The following is a 24,208-nucleotide window of genomic DNA, read 5'->3' on the forward strand; positions in this document are numbered from 1 at the left end:
ATATTTTACAACATTATCTGTCTCCTGGACAGCTTTTATTAGGGGTCCCATTTGCAAAACACATGAGCTTGCATCATAGCTTCCATTTTCTGATTACTATAGTGGTACTTCGGGTTAAGTACTTAATTCGTTCCGGAGGTTCGTACTTAACCTGAAACTGTTCTTAACCTGAAGCACCACTTTAGCTAATGGGGCTTCCCGCTGCTGCCGCACCGCCGGAGCACGATTTCTGTTCTCATCCTGAAGCAAAGTTCTTAACCTGAGCTACTATTTCTGGGTTAGTGGAGTCTGTAACCTGAAGCGTATGTAACCCGAGGTACCACTGTACGTAGTTCTGCTTATGGAGCAGTGGTTTTACGCCTCTTCTGGAAATCCATTTCTGGTGGTTGGGGGGACTCTACAGAGCAGTATGCCCCAGTGCTGTGGTTACAACAGGACTGATAGGTAATATCATTTTTATTACATTTTCCCCCATACAGGGGCACATATACAGTTTCTGAACTTCTCCACCGAAGCTAACCATGACTTCCTTGAAATCCAGAATGGTCCATATCACACTAGTTCTATGATTGGCCAGTTCAGTGGAACAGACCTCCCGCCATCTTTATTAAGCACAACGCATGAAACTCTCATCCATTTTTACAGTGATCACTCGGAAAATAGGCAAGGATTTAAACTTGTATATCAAGGTGAGCGACCGGTGACATAACCTTAATTCTATAATTTGAGGACTTACATAATTGTCTTCTCCTATGTAAATCTGACAGAGTGTTAAGATCATATTCTCAGCCCCTTCTCTTAGGTTTGCATGCCATCAGGTGACTGGTTCCCAGCGAGTCTCTTTTGTTGTTGTGGCCCATTGTCTGTAGAATTTCCTCCCCGGGGAAGCTTTCCTGGTTCTATACCTGTTTTCTTTTCATTGCCAGGTGAAGACCTCTTTCTCTTTTTTTCTTCCCTTGGGCTTGTTAGGTTTATGCATGTTGGAATTTGTTCTGTGGCAGTTTTTCCATTTTGCCTTGGTGCTTTGTATTTATATTATTTTACTTAAAATGTGAACTGGTCTGGACAATAAATGTCCTATTAAACATTTCATAATTCTCAACGCTAGAAATATATGCTTTTGTGATGTGTTCATTTATTAGCAGTTTGCTTAATGCCCAATGATTGGAACGGAAACTAGAGTGTTTTTAGCCTTCTCTGGATTGTGGCCAGTATTGGTATGGACACAGTTAGAAAGCCACAGTATTTTTCGGAGGATAAGTGTGTAACTGGGGAAAGTTTTGAATGGAAATAAATGTAATAAACATTTTTAAGCTCATCTGGGTCCCAAGTCAAAGCTTATGTGTTCTCATTTCCCAGGCTTTTGGCTCTTAATTTGAAGGATGGCATCACAGCCTCTTTTAGTGAAGTGGGACCTTTCGTCCTTCTTTTTGCATTTGCTGTGTTTTTAGCCTTTTAGTTGTATTTCTGTGCTTTCAGTATACAAAGGTAAAGGGTGAAAAAGGTAAAGAACCCCTGGACGGTTAAGTGGAATCGTGGCGCTCATCTTGCTTTCAGGCTGAGGGAGCCGGCATTTGTCCACAGACAGCTTTACAGGTCATGTGGCAAGCATGACTAAACCGCTTCTGGCGCAACGGAACACCGTGACAGAAACCAGAGTGCACGGAAATGGCGTTTACCCTCCTGTCACAGGGTACCTATATCTTTACTTGCACTCGCGTGCTTTCGAACTGCTAGGTTGGAAGGATCTGGGATAGAGCAACAGGAGCTCACTCCACCACCTTTGACTGGACTTAACCGTCCAGGGGTCCTTTACCTTTCACTATATAATATACAACAAATAATGATAAATAATAATAATAATTTTTGTTTTATAATTAGCATGGGTTGAGGGATACTTTTACCAATGCACGTTCCATGTTTTATAAGGTGTGTTGGTGTCTTTTTAAAAAAAATATAGTATGTCTGATTACAGTTGGTGCATAAAGTCTGTATTATGATTTTTTTCTGTTACTTGAATTATGATTAGTATTTTTGCCAAATTCCTGAGGTAGGTTTCCCCTGAATCATGTTGGGCAATTTACCATTTCATTAAAGTTCCCTATTATTTTATCCAAACCATTTTGATACTTCCTCTTGTGTTGTTTCTCTCTCTGTGTGTCTCTCCACCCCCACCCCTTTTTGTATAGTACAGCCTCATTCATTCCTCCACTCTTACTCTCTATGCTAACTTCAAGCTGGCTGCAGTTGGAGAATTTACTGAAATGAATAAAAATGCCAAACTCCTTGAGACCTACCTTCTTCAAGGCCAAGGGCATTCTATGTTCTGTTAATTCATAAGGGGTTTATGCATGCTGAGAAAAAAGGACAGGAAAGGGTTAAGTTAGGTGTGCTCGTTAATTTGGGGTGTGCTTGTCCTGCACCTGCAACTAGTTAAGCATGTGAGAGTTAGTCAGCTCAATCTAAAGTATAAATACACTTGTGTTTGAAGCAAGTTTGTTCTTAGCCCCTGCTCTTGGCCAGAGCCTAGTCTGTGTTGGAATGTTGCAAGGAGACTGTATTCTGTTGGAAGGAATGTGAATTACAACTGTATGTAACTTACAAGGTGTGGAATGGCTTTATGCTACCAGTAAAGGTACTGACTCTACCTAGAACTGTATGGTGCTTTTCTGTTTCACTGACACTCTCCGCTGGTATGTTGAATGGGCACTCTGCACATGCCCCAACATGTTCTGCATTTAATAATAATGTTATTATTTATACCCCACCAATCTGGCTGCGTTGCAAGTTTTTCCCTCCTTGTTCTTGCTTTTCGGCAACCAGTTGTCGTGTTGTCCTGGTGTCTCCTTTCATCCTTCTATATGGGGTTATGGATGAAAGAGCGGAAGAGAGAGAATATGTAGTGGAATGATAAAGGGCAGGCTGATGTTTCTTTGAAAAGCTGTGAATGTAGGTAATTGGATTATTGCTTCCCTAAAAAGCAATTACGAAAAACAGTGAATAACGCTTGCTTGCTTGTTTATTTATAATTTGCATCAACAGCATTCTTGTGTAAAAACACAAGGAGAGTCCTGCTTGATTTGACCAAGGTTCATCCAGTTCAGCATCCAGGCCAACAAATTGTCTCAAGGAGCCCACAAGGAGGACATGAAAGCTATATTATCAGTAGCATTTAGTGCAGCGGTTCTCAACCTGTGGGTCCCCAGATGATGTTGGACTACAATTCCCATCATCCCTAGCTAGCGAGGCCAGAGCTCAGGGATGATGGGAGTTGTAGTCCAACAACATCTGGGGACCTGCAGGTTAAGAACCGCTGATTTAGCTGCCTCTGGACCTGGAACTTCCATATAACCATCATGATTAGTAGTTGCAGCCACTATTGGTGTTCACTCCATGAATCTATGCAACCTCCTTTTAAAACCATCTAAGGTGGTGATCATCACCACATCTTTTCGCACAGTTTGAGAATTATCGAGCAAGAGTGTGATAGACTTTGATTAGCCTGCATTGTCAGGCATTCTAGGTGGTTATGTTGCCAATAAATGACTATTGGAGAACCTTCATGGTGCGACAGGGAGAGAATTACGGTTCTGGCATTTACGCAGTGCTCTTCAGTACTTAAGGAAATGCAGTATACCAGAGAGGAAAGCCTTCCATTGATTTATCTAATATGTGAATGGCTTGCATTGTACTGCAAGACGGTGTTGCATTGATTTGTAAGTAAGGTGGTGAATTTTCAAGCTTTGAACATGATTTATATAATATGGGGCTAATTAACAAGTCATGAAGCTATCTATAAATCATGTTGCTCATTTTTTGTGTGTCTCGGCACTGATTTATAAGTCAAGTCATTCATTTGATTTATATATCATGTCTTCGATTTACATGCCTTTACAGAGGTCAAAACTGTGATTCGGTGATGCGCCTGTCCCAATACAGCATTGCTAGGTAAAAACTGAACAAACTGAAGCATTAGCAACAAGACATTAACAACAAGCAGACATTGGGTTAATATGTTTTTATCTGGGGGTGGTGTGGGGAGAACAGCAGCAAACCTGAAGCCTTCAGCAATGCAGATGTTTATCAGATAACTGCTATGTTTCTGTTAAAAAAAAAAAGCTCCTCTAATAGAGTAGTTGTACGATGACTATTTAAACTTTTTACTCTAAAACTTGCAAGTCAACATAGTGAACATATGAAATGCATTAAAATAGTTCTAGCTAGGTGGCATCTGTTGGGTTGAACAGAAATATTGCTTAACTATATACTATAAATTCCTGTTGCTTATTGTATATAATTTGCCTTATGATGAGGAGGAGCCTTGTCTTAAAATATACTATTTTCAAAACATTTCCTGCCTTTGCCAATACGAAAAAACTTGAGCTGATTACCTGCAATGTTGAATATAGGGAATCATCATCCAAGCATTTCCCCCCCTAGCGATTCTGAATAAACAAGCTGGAAACCAGTGTAACTGTTACTTTAAAAAAATTGTCCCACGTTTCTTTTTCTTGCAGCATATGAATTACAAAATTGTCCAGATCCTCCTCCGTTTTTCAATGGATATATCATTAATTCCGATTACAGCGTGGGCCAGTCAATATCTTTTGAGTGCTATCCAGGATATGTATTGATTGGTCCTTCTGTTCTCACTTGCCACCATGGGATCAACAGGAACTGGAACTACCCCTTTCCAAAATGTGAAGGTAAATTTTGCTCATTGTAATAATAGTTGACTCTTAGTATTCTCTCAACATTATATATTCAATGAAATGAGATGGAAAATTGCAGAAAACCCCAATGCATGAGGGCTGAAAATGATATCGACCACTAATAGAGATGTTCCAACATCCACGCACCACTTCAGTTCATAACTGGGCTCAAGAAACCAAGGTGCTCCTCTCCAAAATTGGGGAACAGCTTGGTTTATTACACATTGAACTCCTTCATATCCCAGATGACATAATTAGGTAAACAACTCCCCTTTCTCACATTTCTCCATCAGCCTCCAATTCCTCTTCCTTTCGCCTACCTGGCCACACCTGTAGCACATGGGGAAGTATTTCCTCCACTAGACCTAACAATGTTCGAGGATTTCTGAAGGTGTCTTGAACCCTCGAAAAATTATGCTGTTTCATGCATGGATTTCCAAACTGGTTGATTGAACTGCATGTACAAATGTGTCCTAAGAACAGAGTCCACCCTCTTTGGTTCAAAAGCCAAGGCTACACACAAACTTTTTCAGTAAATGCTAAAATCTTGCCTCTCAGCTGCTTCAACACCCCTTCTCAGTGTGTTGTAGTGGTTAAGAGCAGTAGTCTCGTAATCTGGGGAACCGGGTTCACATCTCCGCTCCTCCACATGCAGCTGCTGGGTGACCTTGGGCCAGTCACACTTCTTTGAAGTCTCTCAGCCCCACTCACCTCACAGAGTGTTTGTTGTGGGGGAGGAAGGGAAAGGAGATTGTTAGCCGCTTTGAGACTCCTGAAGGGGAGTGAAAGGCAGGATATCAAATCCAAACTCCTCCTCTTCTTCTTCTCCTCACCCTCTCCCCACCAAACAACTGATCTGCAGATTTTAGCAGTTTTCAGATAACTTCCTTGCACATGTTTCTTTGTGTTGAAGCCCCTGTGTTCAATTATTTGCCTGCAGTAGTTATTCAAATATATATCACAGTTCACAATGTTGGTTGGCCTGCCCTTTGTGCACCTGGGTATATAAATTTATAAAGCGGTACTGTGTTGCCCTATTTATATTTTAAATGTAGTTTATAACTCAGCCACATATTTCAGTTCTTTCACTCTGAATCACCTCAAATTACTTTGAAATTTTGCACATTATACATAGAGGGAAAAGAGCGAATTATTCTGTGCCTTGCCTAGAATTTCAATTAATTATACTGAAATGCTATAATTAAAATAACTTTCTCACGTCCGTAAATGGATATCCTTGACAAAAGCAGAACAATGAAAATGACCAATATCATCTTCCTTTGTCATGCAAAAGAGCCAGATGGGAACCTGCATACTAAGTTGCATCATGCCTAGACATCAAATCAAATACAACTTTTTTCAAAGCTACTAGTAGTGACTATATTATTTGTATTGTGGTTTGTTTTTTTAAGTGTATGAATAAAATGATCTATAGGTTATCGGTGATTCTCAAACTTTTTTCCGTGGATTACACTTTCAGAATAAAAATTTGCTCATGCCATACCCCATTTTTAATTGATAAGAAATAAATTGGAAAACAAAAAGAAATAACTAGCACAGGGGAGAGTAAGTAGCAGAGGAGGCAGAAGCAAGTGATGCACTTCTCAGAGGACCTGTCTGTTACATCCAGCTTCCTATCTGTAAAAGCACCACACCCAGAAAGTGAAAAACAACAACACACCTGTAGTTGTTCATCCTATCCATCCTATCTAACTTCCAGATGTTTTTAGAGTCTCTCTTGGAAAACATCCACTTTGGTCTTTTGATAATTGGTCTTCATTTTTATAGTAATTACCAAAGGATTTTAGGAGGCGCTATACAACTTTCCGTGTTAAAGACATTATTGCTGTGACAGCTGCATACAGATGAGCTAAAATATTTTTATCACCTATTTTGAAATGAGGGGAGAAACATTGAAAACCTGACAGATGTGAAACCATGTTGTTTATTATAAATTAAAAAGCAGTGTCAGGCCTTTTGTTTGTTTTTCCCATGTCTATAATAGCCTATTTGTACTGGGGAAGCAAGTTTGGAAAACTCAGCAGTGGCCAGAGGATTGGAGAAGATCAGTCTACATCCCAATCCCAAAGAAGGGCAGTGCTAAAGAATGCTCCAACTACCGCACAATTGCACTCATTTCACACGCTAGCAAGGTTATGCTTAAAATTCTACAAGGAAGGCTCAAGCAGTATGTGGACCGAGAACTCCCAGCAGTGCAAGCTGGATTTAGAAGAGGCAGAGGAACCAGAGACCAAATTGCAAACATGCGCTGGATTATGGAGAAAGCTAGAGAGTTCCAGAAAGACATCTACTTCTGCTTCATTGACTATGCAAAAGCCTTTGACTGTGTCGACCACAGCAAACTATGGCAAGTTCTTAAAGAAATGGGAGTGCCTGATCACCTCATCTGTCTCCTGAGAAATCTCTATGTGGGACAAGAAGCTACAGTTAGAACTGGATATGGAACTGGATATGGTTCAAAATTGGGAAAGGAGTACGACAAGGCTATATATTGTCTCCCTGGTTATTTAACTTATATGCAGAATTCATCATGCAAAAGGCTGGGCTGGATGAATCCCTAGCCGGAATTAAGATTGCTGGAAGAAATATCAACAACCTCAGATATGCAGATGACACAACCTTGATGGAAGAAAGTGAGGAGGAATTAAAGAACCTTTTATTGAGGGTGAAAGAGGAGAGCGCAAAATATGGTCTGAAGCTCAACATCAAAAAAAGGAAGATCATGGCCACTGGTCCCATCACCTCCTGGCAAATAGAAGGGGAAGAAATGGAGGCAGTGAGAGATTTTACTTTCTTGGGCTCCATGATCACTGCAGATGGTGACAGCAGCCACGAAATTAAGAGACGCCTGCTTCTTGGGAGGAAAGCAATGACCAACCTAGACAGCATCTTAAAAAGTAGAGACATCACCTTGCCAACAAAGGTCCGTATAGTTAAAGCTATGGTTTTCCCAGTAGTGATGTATGGAAGTGAGAGCTGGACCATAAAGAAGGCTGATCGCCGAAGAATTGATGCTTTTGAATTATGGTGCTGGAGGAGACTCTTGAGAGTCCCATGGACTGCAAGAAGATCAAACCTCTCCATTCTGAAGGAAATCAGCCCTGAGTGCTCACTGGAAGGACAGATCGTGAAGCTGAGGCTCCAATACTTTGGCCACCTCATGAGAAGAGAAGACTCCCTGGAAAAGACCCTGATGTTGGGAAAGATGGAGGGCACAAGGAGAAGGGGACAACAGAGGACGAGATGGTTGGATAGTGTCTTCGAAGCTACAAACATGAGTCTGACCAAACTGCGGGAGGCAGTGGAAGACAGGAGTGCCTGGCGTGCTCTGGTCCATGGGGTCACGAAGAGTCGGACACGACTAAACGACTAAACAACAACAAACCGGGGAAGCAAAGACTACATTAATATTTGTGTAGGATCTCAGTGTCCCTCCCATGCAGAGTTTGACACTGGGAGCAGGAGGCCATAAGCTTCCCATAAATATAGGACCAAAACAATTTCCATGCTCCTGCTGTCTCTGGCCCAAATGTTTAACTGGAATCTCCTGATTGCCATTGAACTGATTTATTGACTTTACACAATGTTAATAGCTGTTACTTGAATGTGCAGTACTCTCTGGGCTTTCTCAGGTACTATTCAAGAAAACATCTAATGACTGTAGAGCTTCTTTAAAAATAAAAAAAGCAGTTTAAATATTTCCTACCTTTTCCTTCCAACACTTGGTGTTATAAACTGCAGTCCTAGTCCAGGGGCCTGGGGAGTGGCCCATGGGCTTGCAAAATTATATGGATCTACAACATGCGAGAAAGAGCTCCAGTGTTAAAGAGGGAGATCTGCTATCGGATTCCCTGCTTCCTGATGCCACAGAAAGGTCCGAGGTTCTGACCAACCAGTGTCAAAACTCTGACATGGTACTGTCAAATAGTAAGCAGTTTTGGGGCTTCTTGGGAAGGGTCAGAAAAGGCTTGCATCTAAAAGATCCAAAGTCTTTTTCAGCTGCACAACACCCCCTCCTCAAAAGGATGATTCAGATTGCAGCCTTAGAGTGACTAGAATAGTAACTGGCCAAGATTTTTTTATGTATTCAAACCTCCAGTGTGTTCAATGAAGGGAAGTCATTTTCTTTAATGTAGAGTAACTCAGCAAGTAAAACCACTGTCATACACTTAACATCTGCAAAATTTCATTGGAGCTGTATTGCGTTTTGGCAAAAAACATCAATCAGCTTTAGGCCAGGTTCTTAATGAAGAAAAAGCTACTATCTCCCCATATTAACTAGGATGTTTAAATAGTTTCAAATAGTTAAACTGCCTCCTTACATTGTTATTTTGAGCATGCTCATGGAAGAGGAAGTAAGCATTTTGTGTGCTAAACATTGAGAAATATAGTAAGACATATTTCAGCTTCTTTTCCACCTCTCACAGTCAAGTCCAACAAGAGGAGAGTCTGTCTGTAGAATCAAGTCACGTATACTCATTGTTAATTGACCCGACCCTATTGTTGAGTGGATAAAATGGGAAGGGAGTTGTGACTACAGGGATCACAAGAAACGGGAAAGTGACATTGCAGGGCAGAAGATGTTACCCAATTCAATTGATTCTTTATCCCTTTCTTTGAGGAGGAATAACCACATGATTCATCACATTCTTCTGCACAATTGGATGCACTTCCAATTAGAAGCAGATTTATCAGTGGGATTTGATCAAAAGGAAGAATATGGTGGGTTGAATCTATTTGTGCTATTTTTAAAAAAGGTATTTCGTTGTAGTCCCACAAAGCAACTCACAAACCAAGGAAGCTTGGGGAACTCCTTGTGGCAACTTGCTTTGACAAGAGTTGGACTTTGGAGCCTCTGTCTCCAATTCAACACTCCTAGGCTTTTCCCTTTTAGAAGATTAGAGTTTTGTAAAAGCCAACCCTGTAGCTTGAAGATTTAGGGATGGCATTCCTTCTGCCTCTTTGGCCTCTCACCTGATGCTATTGGACTGGCACAGCTGAAAGGAGTTGTAGTCCAAAACATCTGGCACTAGATTAAAGAAGGAGCATTAGCTGATGATAGTAAGTCAAACCTCAGCTCCCGAACGCCTCCGTTTTGAAACGCTTTGGCTCCCGAACACCCGAAACCCAGAAGTACCATATTTTTCGCTCTATAAGACGCACCAGACCACAAGACACACCTAGTTTTTGGAGGAGGAAAACAAGAAAAAAATATTCTGAATCTCAGAAGCCAGAACAGCAAGAGGGATCGCTGCGCAGTGAAAGCAGCAATCCCTCTTGTTGTTCTGGCTTCTGGAATAGCTGCGCAGCCTGCATTTGCTCCATAAGACGCACAAACATTTCCCCTTACTTTTTAGGAGGGAAAAAGTGAGTCTTATAGAGCAAAAAATACGGTAAATGTTCCGGTTTTCGAACGTTTTTCGGAAGCCTAACACCTGACGCGGCTTCCACGTAAGTGCAGGAAGCTCCTGCAGCTGATCAGAAGCCACGCCTCGGTTGTCGAACATTTTGGAAGCCAAACGGGCTTCCGGAACGGATTATGTTCAGCAACCAAGGTTTGACTGTAGTTGCAGCAGCATTTCCTGAGCACTGTTCTGTGGAGGGTACAGGTGTAGTCATGTGCCCTCAGTGCCATCTGTTCATGATCCATCAACATGCTCACCTGCACTGTCCCCACCCCCCACAGAAAATGGTATAGGCTTATTACTGAAAGGTAACCAACCATGTGAATTTGCTTTTTTGAACTCTGCTATGCCATCATCATCATTTTTAAATTTGTATACTGTCTTTCTATCTTACAGTACAAGCTGAAGAAACAAAAAATGTACATCTTATAACAATCTAATGCAATACAAAAATGTGATAATAAAACTTGAAAATAGGCAACCTATATCAAAAAGTAACATTCAACAATCATTAGAATAGTATTAAATAATAATAACATATAAAAGTTAAACAGAAATCCACTCAACAGTTACAATAAATAATTTCTAAACTATAATCAATAAAACAACGGCAAGCCACAGTACATAAAATAATACAATACAAATTGAAGAGCAGAGACCAGAAGGTGGGGCAAGGCAGGTGGAAGAAGGCCTTGCCTGATGGAGTCTCTCCCCTCACAGTCTTAAACGTAAGACAAATCACTGTCCTGACTTAACCATGCATCCTTACTTTTTAACACTCCCGTTCCTTTCCTTTTCAGCTCCTTGTGGCTATAATGTAACATCTGAAAATGGTACTGTGTACTCGCCAGGATTTCCAGATGAATATCCAAATTCAAAAGATTGTACGTGGCTTATTACTGTGCCCCAGGGCCATGGAATCTATATCAATTTCACCTTACTCCAAACAGAACTAGTGAATGACTACATTGCAGTTTGGTATGTGAACTTTTATTACCGTAAAGGCTGATAATTGATCGATCTGAACTTCGCCTCAATCCAGAATAATCAAACTGTTGGTGTTCATGTGTGCATGTGTATTAGTTAGTTAGTTAGTTTGTATACAGAGCAGAATTTGTTGGCTAGCAAGTTTCTATCCTGCTTGAAAGATCTGTTTTGAAACACAGGGAGGCTGTGAGAATGTGAGTCTTCTTTCCAACATGAAAGCCAGCCTGTGAAGCTCTATTTTGATTCTGGAACATTTTCCACATGAAGTTGCTTGAAAAAAAAAAAAGGATTGCATCATATTTTGTGGTCATCAATGCAAAGAAAGCACTCGGTTCTATTTCTCTTTCCCACCCTTGTCCAGGGAGTCTGAACTGACGCTTGGAGGTAGTCACAGCCTAAACATGAGTAAACAAATTAAAATTGACAAGGCAAGAGACAGGATAACTTCTGATCCAGGGATAGGGGCCTAACTTGTTGAATTAGTACCTGCAGATCTGGACATAGTAACACATGCCCTATTTATATCGCATCAGGACTACTGCAATATGCTCTACCAAGAGCTATCTTTGAAAAGAGGTCAGAAACTTTTATTGGTCCAAATCAAATTGAGGCAGCCAAGTTGATAACTGGAGCTGCTTACTCCCTTTTTGAAACTACTGCATTGCCTTCCAGTTCATTCCTGGGCCCAGTTCAAAGTGCTGATGATGCAGCTTTAAAGCTCTTTGTGGTATGGCTTCAGGACATTTGAAGGGGTGACCTTTTATAAATGAGCCTGCCTCCTTATTAAGACTACCAATGGAGGCTTTTCTGCATGTCCCAACAAATTCTGAAATACATCTGATTGTAACCAAGGAGAGGCTCTGGAACTTGCTATCGCATTAGTGGACTTCCACTTAATTATATAGACATTGGTTCACCAGAACACCTGAAAGCAGCTTTACTTTTTATTTTTTAAATTGTTTTAATCTTTGCTGCTCTTAATTTTTGTGGTGTTGTTTTAATGTTATTGTCTGTTAACTGTTATTAGCTATTAACTTTTGATAGCTGCCTTAAAGTCTTGGGGCGGGGGGAAGGTGGAGTAAAAATATTTTTAGTAATAATTGGGTATCTTTCCTGAATAGCATTTTGAAATACTGTGGGGCACAATTTGTACCTTACCTGAATAGCACAGGAATAGCTAAAGTGCAGCTGCTTACAGGGCTACTCTGATGGGCAGTAATTATGTTGGTGGACCAACAAATTTCGTGCATACTAGCTCTGCCTGCTAATGTCTTTCTTTTTGAGCACGTGTTGGAGAAATATGGAAATGCCAGTAATATTGGAACAAGTAGTAGGTGTCCATTACAATATATTGGATTTGAAAATAATTTTATGGGACATTTTGCACTTTCATTCTACTGTTATACCTGTCCCCAGCTGACTGGATAGGAATGGGCTATAAATTCAAAAATATATTCATTGCATAATTGTATATGCCTAACCAGCTATGATCAAAATGCCACATTTCATTGTGTTAGCAATTTAAATTAACAATGCTTTCAGTTGTGAGGGGAGCCACTGGGGCCATTCTCTTCCCAGAGGCAAATGTTTTCCCATCCATCTGCTAGCCCAAATGCTGAGTCCTAGAAATGCCACTGCCATTCAGAGATGCCTGCTTGGGGAAAAAAACGTGTTGAATTTTTCAGATCCCTGTTTTTCTCACAGTACATATTTTGAGAAGGATTATATAGCAGATGGGCCAGTCAGTCCTCCTTTGAACTACATACCGCCCTTTTCCTGAGTTGGTATCAAAAAGATTAGAACCACTGGGAAGGTCTAAACAGCTTATGTCTTTTGCACTAAAAAGCTGTTGATCTTTTGGTTGATAAAGAACTATTCTTTAAAGTGACATCTTAATATCTGCTCCGCCATAGGCACCTCACTGACCAAAACAGCTTTTTCATTAATAAAGGCATTAGTAAAATTTTGGAAATGTTTTTCAAGTGGACTAGAAAAGTCCCTGGTTCCTAGGAGACCAGATGCTTCATAGCCCAGATGCTTACTAATTTGAAAAGTTGCCAGCTTTTGTGTGGCAGCGTAAAGCAATAGTGTCATTAAATGGTGTTGTTCATAGTGTCATTAACCCTGCTAGAAGAATGGCAAAAATTGTTATATTTTTGCAAGTAGCATCAAAACCCTTTTAATTATGGTAGCTGAAATTCAGAATTGTGTATTTCTTTAAAAAATAATTTGGAAAGAAAAATCAGTTTATACACATATAAGAATAGTGTAATGCCATATTTTGTTTTGAAATGAATTATTTCTCCTGTTGAAAACAGTTTTTATTTCTCTCTTTCACTAAATATGGCACTGACATTTGTTTCATTGGCTGACATCGAACATATAATGTCAAGGCTGAGTTTTCAGTGAATAGTAAAGTGATTAAAGAACAGCACCTATATGAAATACCCATATATTTTCTTCTATATATAACAATAGAATGAAGCACCTCAGGTGACCTCATGGCAAACTATACAGTACTGAACCTTCTTTAGTACAAATATTACTTACATAGCTTTTCCAGCTTCTCCTAAAAGGTCAAGCTTTTCACATTGGCAGGAACGTACTTAATCGCCTTCCTAGATTTGCATGCAAATGAATTACTATGCTACAATTGTTAGGATTAACCTGCCTTCTTGAAGATTTAAAGCTACCATCAAGAGAAAACAGAGTTAATTTAAACCTTAATTACAGGCTTTTGCTGACACTTCTCTTTTCTCTTGGTCCCTAGGGATGGGCCAGACCAAAATTCTCCTCAGCTGGGAGTGTTCAGCGGGAATACAGCTCTTGAGACAGCTTATAGCTCAAGCAATCAAGTCCTTCTCAAGTTTCACAGTGACTTCTCCACTGGAGGGTTCTTTGTTCTCAATTTTCATGGTCAGTTCTCCTCTTCTCATCTTACAAATCGTGCCTGTGAGATAGAGGCCGCGTGTGGAGCTTTAAAGGGATATTTTCTGCCTACTGATGTTAAAATAAATTAGACTGGTTTAATTGGCATGATATTTTCATTTAATAAAAACCTCTAGAGTAACAGTCTTTATTATCCACAGCCAAATGAGTGTTAAATATTTAATATTGAGTTACTTGGTTTTTTAATATTTTAATGGGGAAAAACTCTGGCCCACTTAACCCTGGCCATGCACTCCTCTCTAAGTCCTAAGGACTTTCTGGTGTTAAGAAAACCCAGTGGTATCCTAATCTCCCGTTGAGAATATTTTAGCTGCTTAGAGACACGAGACATTTTTCCACTTGGAACTTTGAAACTCTTTCAGTTGTCTAGTTATATAGTTAAAGAGTCAGAGACCCGGAGAGTGGAAGGTTAAATAGCATATGTTTATTTAGGATTATTTTGATTCGTTTTCACTTTGTCACACACTTATTCCCTGGAAAAGGGGCAGGGGGGCAGCCTTTGATTTTAAAGAAAGTAGTGAGACTTCTAGCTGTAAAATACTTAGGCAAAGAAAGGGGAAAGGAAATGAAGAAGGGAAGTAAGTGTTCATGACATACAGGGGAATTGTTCTTCATTTCACATTGAAGGCCTGTGTCTCAGAAACTGAAAAGCCATGTGGCTTAGGGAAATGCTGCAAAAACTGTGGCCTCCAACTCCCATCAGCCCGAGCAAGTGTAGCCAGTGGAGAAGGATCATGGGACTTGTAATCCAACAACCTCTGCAGGACTACAGGTTCCCCATCCCTGGCTTAGGGTATGAGCTGCAAACATGCTGATACTGCCCCACTGCTACAGGGAATCAGCTGACCCAGAGACAGTCCAACAGCCTAACTGTGACTAGTTAGAGTTGTTGCAATGGCTCCAGCTCAGTAGCCATAGGCTGTGATAACTTGCTCTCAGCTTGGATCTGTTGCAAGGGTTCCAGTCAGACACAAGCCATGCTAGTGGTTATGGCATGGTATGTTGGTTGTGTAGTCAAGCACAGTTCCCAAACGATTTTTTTAAATACTTATTGAGATTTGTGCAAAGTGTCATGGACTGGTTGGACGCAAAGGAATGGTGGGAGAACCAAGGGAAGAAGGCTTAGAGCCCACGGAGTGGTGGTGGAATGATGATGAGTGGTCAGAGGAAGAAGACTGGGAAGAGGTGGTGTTGGACGTTGAAGTGGTAACAGGGCTTAGTGAGCTGGGAGAGTCTGTGGCAGAGAGAAGTCAAGAAGCTGAAGCAGGCAAGGAGGGAGGTCAAGAGGCTCAGATGAGTCAGGCTGGTGAAGAGTCACGGATACCTCCAACTCTTGTTGTGACAAGCTCCCTGTCCCCCCATCTCCCAGAACCAGGAGAGGCATGAAAAGAGCAGAAAAGAGATTGGCTGCACACCTGTGCAGTCTCTGATTTCTTGGAAACATCCCTGGAGAGGAGGAGACCTAGACAGTTGTGGGGAGGTGGGAACTTTCAGTCTCAGCAACTTGCTTTCATGTAGGAAGTACCACCAGGAATGAGTTACTGTGCTCATTAGGCCTGGCACTCAGCCAAAACTGTGGATATCATATTTTCACTAATAAAGAGCTAACTCCAACTTTGTGTGATTACTGACCAGCATGCTCTTTGACATAAAGGCATGCATTTATGGAAGTAGCAGTGCCACTCCATTTAGGAACGTTGATTCATATTCTCAGCAAGCTATGAATAAGAGCTTTCGCTTGGCTTCCAAGCCTTCCACTGTGCCCGTGTTGCACACCTTATTAAACCATAGGTTTCTTTCCGGCTTCCCAGTCATAGTTTGTTTGCAGCGACCAAGCTGAGTGCTGTTTTCCATGTAACACAAAATCAGCCTCAATTTTGTTTCCTCCCTGATGCCGCTAAAGGTTAGCAGGGGAGAGGGAAGGAGGGACTTGCAACCTTTTGAGCAGCATGCGCCACCGCACTGCTTATTCACGTTAAAGCATAGTTTAAAATAAACAGTTGTTCAATGTGACATGTGAACCAGCTTGAGGACAGTTTCACAACTGCCAACTTGTAATGAGGCTTTGTTCTCAAAGAGATACTAATGCAATTTTGCTTTGATTTTGTAGCGTATCAGCTGAAGAAGTGCCAGCCTCCGCCAACAGTTCCACAAGCTGAATTGCTTACAGAAGATGACGATTTTGAAATAGGTGATAATTTTTCCTTACGTTGATACATCAGTTCTCTGTCCAGACTTTTGCACAGATGATGTTGGTGGTATTCCTGAATGCGATTTGTTTGAATTAGTCTTGGGTGAAATTTATTTATTTGAGTAAATTTATTTGTAGTAGTCATAGGTTAAATTTAACAAATCTCCTGAAATGTGCATTGCTGTTGCATAAGAGTAAAAGTGCCTGCTGGATCGGGCCAGTTGCCTACCGAGTCCAGCCAGATCCCTATGGGAAGCCAGTAAGCCGGACCTGAGCACGACAACACTCTCCCAACTTGTGTTTCCCAGCAGTTCATATTCAGAGGCTTATTCAGTGAATGCCTCTGAATTCATATATATTCAGTGGAGGTAGAATGTAGGTATCTTGGCTAACAGCCCGTAATAGTCTTGTCCTCGATCCCAGTTAAACATTTTTTGGGAAAGAGGTTGATGCTCCTTGCAGCCAGCCTTTGTCAACCTGGTGCCTTCCATATGCCTTTGACTCCAACCTTCCTCAACCCTACCGCCAAAACAGCCATGATGGCTGGCACTGATGGGAGTCGTAGTCTAACATTTACAGAGGTCAGCCGCTTGGAGAAGGCTCCTTTGAGCAGTGCATTACTTCAGCAGAGTGTAGTAATTCAAAAGCACTAGTGGCTGGCAACTGCAGATACACTATCAGTCAGTTCGATTATTTCTAACACATGGATTTTGCAAGAGGTCTGAGTTGGGCTGCACAAAACTCCTACATTTGCCTGACCTTTGAACAGAAATGAAGGTGGACAGAGAAATCCTGGGACATTTGGGGGGGGAAGAATCTATCTGAAAATTGAGTTGGGGGGCATGATTGCATTATTTTAATCAACTGTTTTATGATGTGATCAGAGAACATGCCTTTCTTTTCTTCAGTCTTTCTGCTTTTGAAATGAAGCCATAGCTTGCCAACAGAGCACTCAGCAGCATTGTTGCTTCATTCATGGGAAATGAGTCTACTAAAGTCCTGGGAATGCTGCTACTCCAGTAAGAATGCAAGGCCAACAAGCTGGAACATTCACAAGGCGCAGTTTCCCCAGCGCATGGCAACCACATTTGTCAGGCACTCTGTAGTTCAGCTGTGGCTTCATTATAAAAGGGGGGGGGGAAAGAAGAAGAAAATAAAGGGGGCAGCCCTTGGACAATCTTGTGAAAAAGTAACTAATGCCAAACAACACCCTAAATCACTCCCACTCTTCGAAAACAAATCTCTTTTTCTTTCTCCCTTTCTTCGGTAGGCATTTGGCCTTGCCAAAGACTCCAATAATTATTGCTAAAACATTTACATGTGAACGTTTGTGCAGTGCCAGGCTTGGGACTCGTACACAATGTGTGGGTGGGTGAAAGAAAACAAAAGTTCTTGGCGGGGGGAGTTAGTGGGAGGAAGCACAGATAGCTGTTAAGAGAGCTTCCTTAAAGGTTGTGCAGACACTTTAGTGCAGAGGAAGTATGAGGAACAGAACAAACGTTTTGCCAAACTGTTTCACTAGGGACATGTATTTCAGCAGGAAAAATAAGATTAAAAAGCAAGAGCGTACTGTTTAGCTGTCATTCTGGAGTGTTTGGCGATCAGAAATTCTTTTAATCTAATGAGTGGCATCCATTTTAAATCCATCACTAAAGTCCCATTGAAATCAATATGAAAAGATAGTCATGACTGACTTGTCCCATTTTTGTGGGAAGTAATTGTGATTCTAAATTAGTCTGCATCCTACCCTATACATTTGGAGTCTGCTCTCATTGTTTCATTCAAACACACCTGTAAACATACGGCATAAGTAAAACTGAATTATCATTCATGACTGCAATATTATTTCCCTCACTTCTTCTCCATATAGATAATTGGTCAAATTTTCTGTATATCATCCTTGATATTTTTTTTTCATACTCTGATTTCCTATACTGTTTTACTATATTCAATTGCCCTTCTATTTTGATGTGTTTTGTGTATTTTCTCTCCCCCCCCCCACTTTTTGGTCATAGTAATAAACCCGTGGACCCCTCTTCTCAGGCATCTTACAATATATTTTATTTGCTTTTATCTGCTGTTTTAGTTAGGCTTTGAACAGCAAGCTTATTTTTAAAACTTTTTATATTGTTGTATTTTTTTTAAAAAAATGAACACTGCCTTGAGACTTTGTTGTCCAACGTGGGATAGAAGTATCAAAAGGATATAAAAGTGCAGTCTAAATTTCTGCGTTACAAATTATTTCAGGTGACTTTGCCAAGTACAAGTGCCATCCTGGCTATACATTGGTTGGCAATGACATGATGTTCTGCAAACTTAAAGCACAACTCCAGTTTGATGGTTCTCCTCCATCCTGTGAAGGTATGCATGCACCAATGGTATTATATATCGGTATTATGATGGTGTTTTCATTCACTGTGTTTCATATTTAAATTTATTTTGAACCAATGAAGTATTAAGACTGCTATGACCAAACATTGAAAATTGTTTTCTGTTTTGAATGTTCAGAATACATCCCAGCTGCATCCCAGCATGCATATCAGTACAGACCCTGTAATCCAAAACAAATGTTTTACAGAGCAATTTTACCAGACTGTGGGGTGGACAAACAACTTTTTATATACCTGTTTATGTATGCAACCATAATTTTAATGCAGGGATGCAAGGTTACTTGGTTGCTAGGATTGTAAATTACCTAGAAAAGAGTTTGTGATGCAAGTAATAAGAAGAAACAATTATCTGTGGGAATGGGTGGATAGTACAAATTTTGGCACTGAGTGGGTGTGGGAGGGAGCTATGTGAAAGAAGTAGGAAAAGCTGAACAAAGGCGGGGAAGCGAGATTTCTCAACATGCCAATTGAATGGAGAATTGCAGCTCTAATCAGCTTTGGGGACCAAGACCAGGTAAATGGAGCACTGAACAGTGACAAGTTGTGGGATGCAGTGTGTACTGTAGTCTCTCCTTGCAAAGATACTGGTAGCATATTTCACTGTAGACCTAAACACCCTTCAGCGACATATGCTGAATACCACACTGAACCACCTGTGAAGGCTATTAAACCAGCCTTTTGCTTCTTTGCATCTTGTGGCCAATTGTTCCTAATTACTCTGGTGTGAATTCTCCAGGCTTTGTTTGATATTCTTTATTTTGTTCTTTGGCCTTCCATTCTACACACACACACACACACACACACACACACACCCATGCAAACTTTTCTTTTAAGATGCAGTTTCAGCCATCGTGTTTTTGGATTCTGGCTGCCTGCTGAAAGAACTTAGGTTTGGGGTCAACTGGAAATGAGTCCCTGACCTACATCAAGGGGTAACTCCCCCACTGGATTGCACCTGGAGAGTGCTGTGGCTCGTCACCCCCACCTGAGTGTCCAGACAGAAGCATCTCCCATGGAGCCCTTTAATGGGATTGCCCCAATTTGGAGGGGCTAGGCAGAGATTACAACCTTCCCCACACCCAAGAGCAACATGCGACCACAATATATAAATATAGGGAGGGAGGGTGAGTGATCCAACGAAAAGTGGCTGCAGTGCAAGCCACAGGCCTTCACTATATACCAGAACCCACCCCCTGGTGATCTGCCCTCACGCCCGCTCATGATTTGCCAATTTAGTGAGTGGGCAGGATCAATTTCGTAGGCTGCAGGCTCAGCATGAAAGCTTCCTTTGCTGCCTGGGAAACTGTCCCTGGGGCTTAGCACAATCTGACTTTCACTTCCTGTCTTCCCCTTCTGTGCTCTGTGTTGTCCTGAAATCTGTTCTGGAGAGATTGGTAGAAACCCCAAAACAGATTTAGAGTGTGTGCAGGGGAAGGAGAGAGGGAGACGGTTCCAATTTTCTTAGTGCTGCAACTGAATACAACTCCTAGTGATAGACTGAACATGTGGTACATTAAAGGAATGGGAGCCAAAAATGTTCTCAGCTCCAATGCATCTACTTGCTTCAGCAGGGTTGGTAGCAGTTCAGACTGCTTTGTGCAGCAAGTTGCTCAGTGAGGAGCCAGGCCAGAGATAGTACATAGATAAAGCCAGGGAGCATTCCCTGTGAGTGATGTCCCTCCATTGCTAAGGAGCCTGAAAGGTTCAGTACACTACAGCTTTTGGCCAGCACTTTCCTCTGCTATTAAAATGTTACAGGCAATGAAGTGCCCGGAACCAAAGGTTTAGATCTTAACTACACTTCAATTAGGAATGTCCTTTGAGCAGAACTATTTGTGCTTTTCCAAAAATCTGCTCTTGGTGGTTGGTGGACACCAAAAGTAGCATGAGAGACCATTTGGGGGGGGGATGTAGGAGGAAGACAGAATTGGCAAAAACGCCATCATTTCCCCCTTCTACCATCAGGCTCCTCCACAAGAACCCCTTCCGTTTGTTAGGATCCAAGCCAGTGTTTGAGACTCAAGGGCAAGAGACCTCCATCACTTTACAGTGGCACCCAACCCTCCCCCCTCATTATTTATTCCCATTATTTGGAAGTGTAATGATGAGTGATGAAACATTAATGTTCCTTTCCTAGACATCTGTGTCCCTTTCTTTGATCATGACATATATCAGTCTTGTGAAACATTTACCTTTACAGTTGAACATCTGAAGTTTCTTTCAAGTAATGAATAGCCAATTAGATATGCCAACCTGCCTGTGTCTAGAGGACAGTTTTTAGTTCAATCTTCTCTGTATCTGGAATGCTTTGATTATTAAACACACACAAACATTGTGCACCAGATTTTCCCAGTTCTTATATGTTATTCAATAGGCCTGTGATGGCACCATCAATCATTTTCCTTTTATATAATCACTTATTATCCATTACTTCACTGGAAAATGTTCCAGGCACATGCACCTAATCAGGACATTCACTTTAGGCAGACATGGACACTCGGGTAAGCACAGAGTTTGCTGTGAATGTAAATGATTTTTCTGTGTTGAGGACTTTTTTCAGTTTACCATTATAATATCTGCTTTTATAAACCCAGTAGCCCTGATTCCCTAATTTCCTTTTGAACTGCATTCTGATGGAATTGTTGTGGTCATAACAAGCAGTGGTAGATAGTTTCCTTTATAAAGAAGTCTTCCATTCTTCTTTCAACATGTTATAAATTTCAAAAGTGGATTGAAGGTCTTTCTTTGTACCTGTTTAAAAAAGGAAAATATGGGGGAGTAATTGTTTTCTATTTCTTTCTCTCTCTCTCTCTCTCTCTCTCTCTCTCTCTCTCTCTCTCTCTGTGTGTGTGTGTGTGTGTGTGTACTTCTCCCTTCCCTATCCTTCTATTTTACAGCACAATGCCCAGCAAATGAAGTCCGAACAGATTCATCTGGAGTAATCCTTAGTCCAGGATATCCGGAGAACTACCCAAACTCACAAACTTGTTCCTGGACTCTTAAAGTTGATCCAAATTATAATATCTCTATCTTTGTAGAAACATTTCAAAGTGAAAAACAGTTTGATGAGTTGGAAATCTTTGATGGTGAGAAGAATTCTTATTGACTGAGCTAACCAAATGTGTATACAACTTGATTGGAGTAAAGATCTTGTAACAATTCATAACTTGGGTCCAAGGTAATTTAGGAACCGGCTGAACCCTTATGTCGCAGCTCAGTCGCTGAGATCATCTGCAGGAGCGGCACTGGTCATCCCATGAGTTGGCAAGGCTCATCGGATAACAACAAGAAATTGAAACTTTAGTGTCATCAGCCAAGTATTGTGAATTCTTCTACCAGTACAGATTCAGCAGGCGCTTTCTGTTTCAACTTTACTTTTAAAAGATGAGGTTGCTGAGGGTCTCTCCCAACCCCCACTTTTCCTATAATAATAAAAAAATCAAAACCTTGCCACACTTCAGGCAGCAGCTTGAGACCCTTCAGCATTCCAACAGTATCCATGGGACAATCTGTCCCAGGAACACTGCTGCATTGCTGCAGATGGCCAAGCTACTGCTTGAAGTGGTTACATTTTTTGTTCATTTTTTAAGCGGAAATAAGAAAGATACACACACCCATTTCATCTTTAAGAAGACGGCCGTCAAGCCCAAAACAAATTCTTATAATGTGCCCCTCTGTTCCCAAAGATTAATCCAATCTTCAGAGGGCACCTCACCTCCCCACCCATGTTTTCTTTTACATGAATGAAAACACACTGTCAGACTAAAATATTAATGCATACAGATTGGTTTATCAGGATTTGTGTAAGTTTTGATATTCCATAAAAAGATTTCTTAAAGATATTCTTTGTTGTCTTCATCATCATGATGTCTTTTTTCCTGCAGGTTCTTCTGGACAAAGCCCTTTGTTGGTTGCGTTGAGCGGAAATCACACCGGGCAGCTTAACTACACAAGCAAATCCAATCAGTTGTATCTGCGTTGGTCAACTGACCATGCAACGAGTAAGAAAGGATTCAAGATACGTTATTCAGGTTAGTAGCCATAACCTTGGAGGCCATAATGTTGGAGGGGTGGCCAACTTTCAATATAGCTCTCAAGCTAGAAAAGTTTTGCCAACCTTGTATAGGTGGATGATTAATTAGTAGTAGCAACGATAGTAGCATAGAACTTTGCTTTGTATTGGATTCTGCTGAATGCTTCCAGCACCTTCAATAAGAAACCGTGGTGGAAATAGTCTCACTGCCCTGGGATCTTTTTATAATGGGCAGTATATAAATTGAAATAAAAATATTTTGCTACAAAGAAGACAAAATCCCTGCATTGTTAAGATTAGTCATGCATGTGGGTAAAATTCCTTCTGAGTCCTGTCAACTGATAGCTAGCATTTGTCAATCAGAAAGTAACAAACACTAAAACTAGGGTGGGAAAATTCTCCAATAATGTGGTTTAGTAATTTTATATTCAAGACATTTTTATTCTGTCCTTCCTCCAAGAAACTAAGGAAAGCGTACTTCTACAGCCATCCATCTTGCTGCTCATTTGAACCTCACAATCGCAAGTGGCCCAGTCAGAGAGTTGCCTGGCTGTGAAGATTTGAACCAAGGTCTCCCCAACTGCAGTCTAGCACTCCAAGCTGAATGCTATGCTGGCATGCTCTTCCTCACACTGATTGGTTTATGATGAATCGTGGGACCAAGTGCATTTCTATAGATTGTGCTGTCTTCACTCTACATGGAAACTTTACTACAGGGTGTATACATGTTTTACACACACCAGCTATTTTTTTTAATTAAAAAATACTTTTTTGAGTTCATGTCCGCAGTAAATCAGAATGAACCAGAAGAACAATATTTCATTGTTGAATAAATATCCCCCTTCTCTCTTTCGCAGAAGAGAAAGAATAGCATATGCTTCTGTGAATTTGCAGAGGAAATGTTATTGGCCGGTATTAACTTTTAGAGTACAAATACATTTTGACTTTGTAAGTGGGCAAGCCACCTTTGGAGAACAGCTCACAGTAAACCTCCTTTATTTCACTGACAGCACGTCCTGAAAGGCTGCATAGTTCTCCCCATGTCTGTTAAGTTTCACATCTGATGTAGGAGAGACAGCCAGCATGAGAAAGGAATAACAGTGAGCAGCAGAGTAAGCAATTGGGCCTGCATCTTAATAAGGGAAGGCAGCAGCATGAAAAATGGGGAAAGAAACCAGGGGCTCAGAAAGGCTATTGATGCTATGGCAGCTGTGACTGAGCCAGCAGGCAGCCTCACAACTATCAGCCTATTGTAATGATTTACTGCCTCCCTGCTTCCCTCCTTGTTCCTCCAACCATGACTTTGCACAAGGTTTGGCAAGTAGCAGATGTCCGGAAGATTCTGCAGAGTTTGGTGAGGTTTTCTTCTGTGATGCCTTCCAAAATGGGAGATACTGCAGAACAGTAATCCTTCTCATTTTTGCTGCCAGAAAATACCCACAGAGATGCAAGCAAGTCTACACAGTGTGGGCTACACAGTGGCCTAAGAAAAACAAATATGTTTCTGTCCTTGGCCTTTC

The 24,208-nt window shown here is 41.0% G+C and overlaps 1 protein-coding gene across 5 annotated transcripts in view; it reads left to right on the plus strand.

The window, feature by feature from the left end:
- Positions 1–24,208, plus strand: part of CSMD1 (CUB and Sushi multiple domains 1) — a 937,839-nt gene that overhangs the window by 838,266 nt on the left and 75,365 nt on the right. For all 5 annotated transcript variants that reach the window (XM_083606880.1, XM_083606881.1, XM_083606882.1 and 2 more), the window contains 8 exons: positions 480–689; positions 4,518–4,706; positions 10,939–11,116; positions 13,896–14,041; positions 16,185–16,265; positions 18,513–18,626; positions 21,553–21,741; positions 22,540–22,686. In XM_083606880.1, the coding sequence (XP_083463006.1) occupies positions 480–689; positions 4,518–4,706; positions 10,939–11,116; positions 13,896–14,041; positions 16,185–16,265; positions 18,513–18,626; positions 21,553–21,741; positions 22,540–22,686 (1,254 nt within the window). The remainder of the gene's footprint in view (positions 1–479; positions 690–4,517; positions 4,707–10,938; positions 11,117–13,895; positions 14,042–16,184; positions 16,266–18,512; positions 18,627–21,552; positions 21,742–22,539; positions 22,687–24,208) is intronic.

The sequence above is a fragment of the Podarcis filfolensis genome, assembly GCF_964270895.1.
Source record: "Podarcis filfolensis genome assembly, chromosome: 3".
Taxonomy (NCBI): domain Eukaryota; kingdom Metazoa; phylum Chordata; class Lepidosauria; order Squamata; family Lacertidae; genus Podarcis; species Podarcis filfolensis.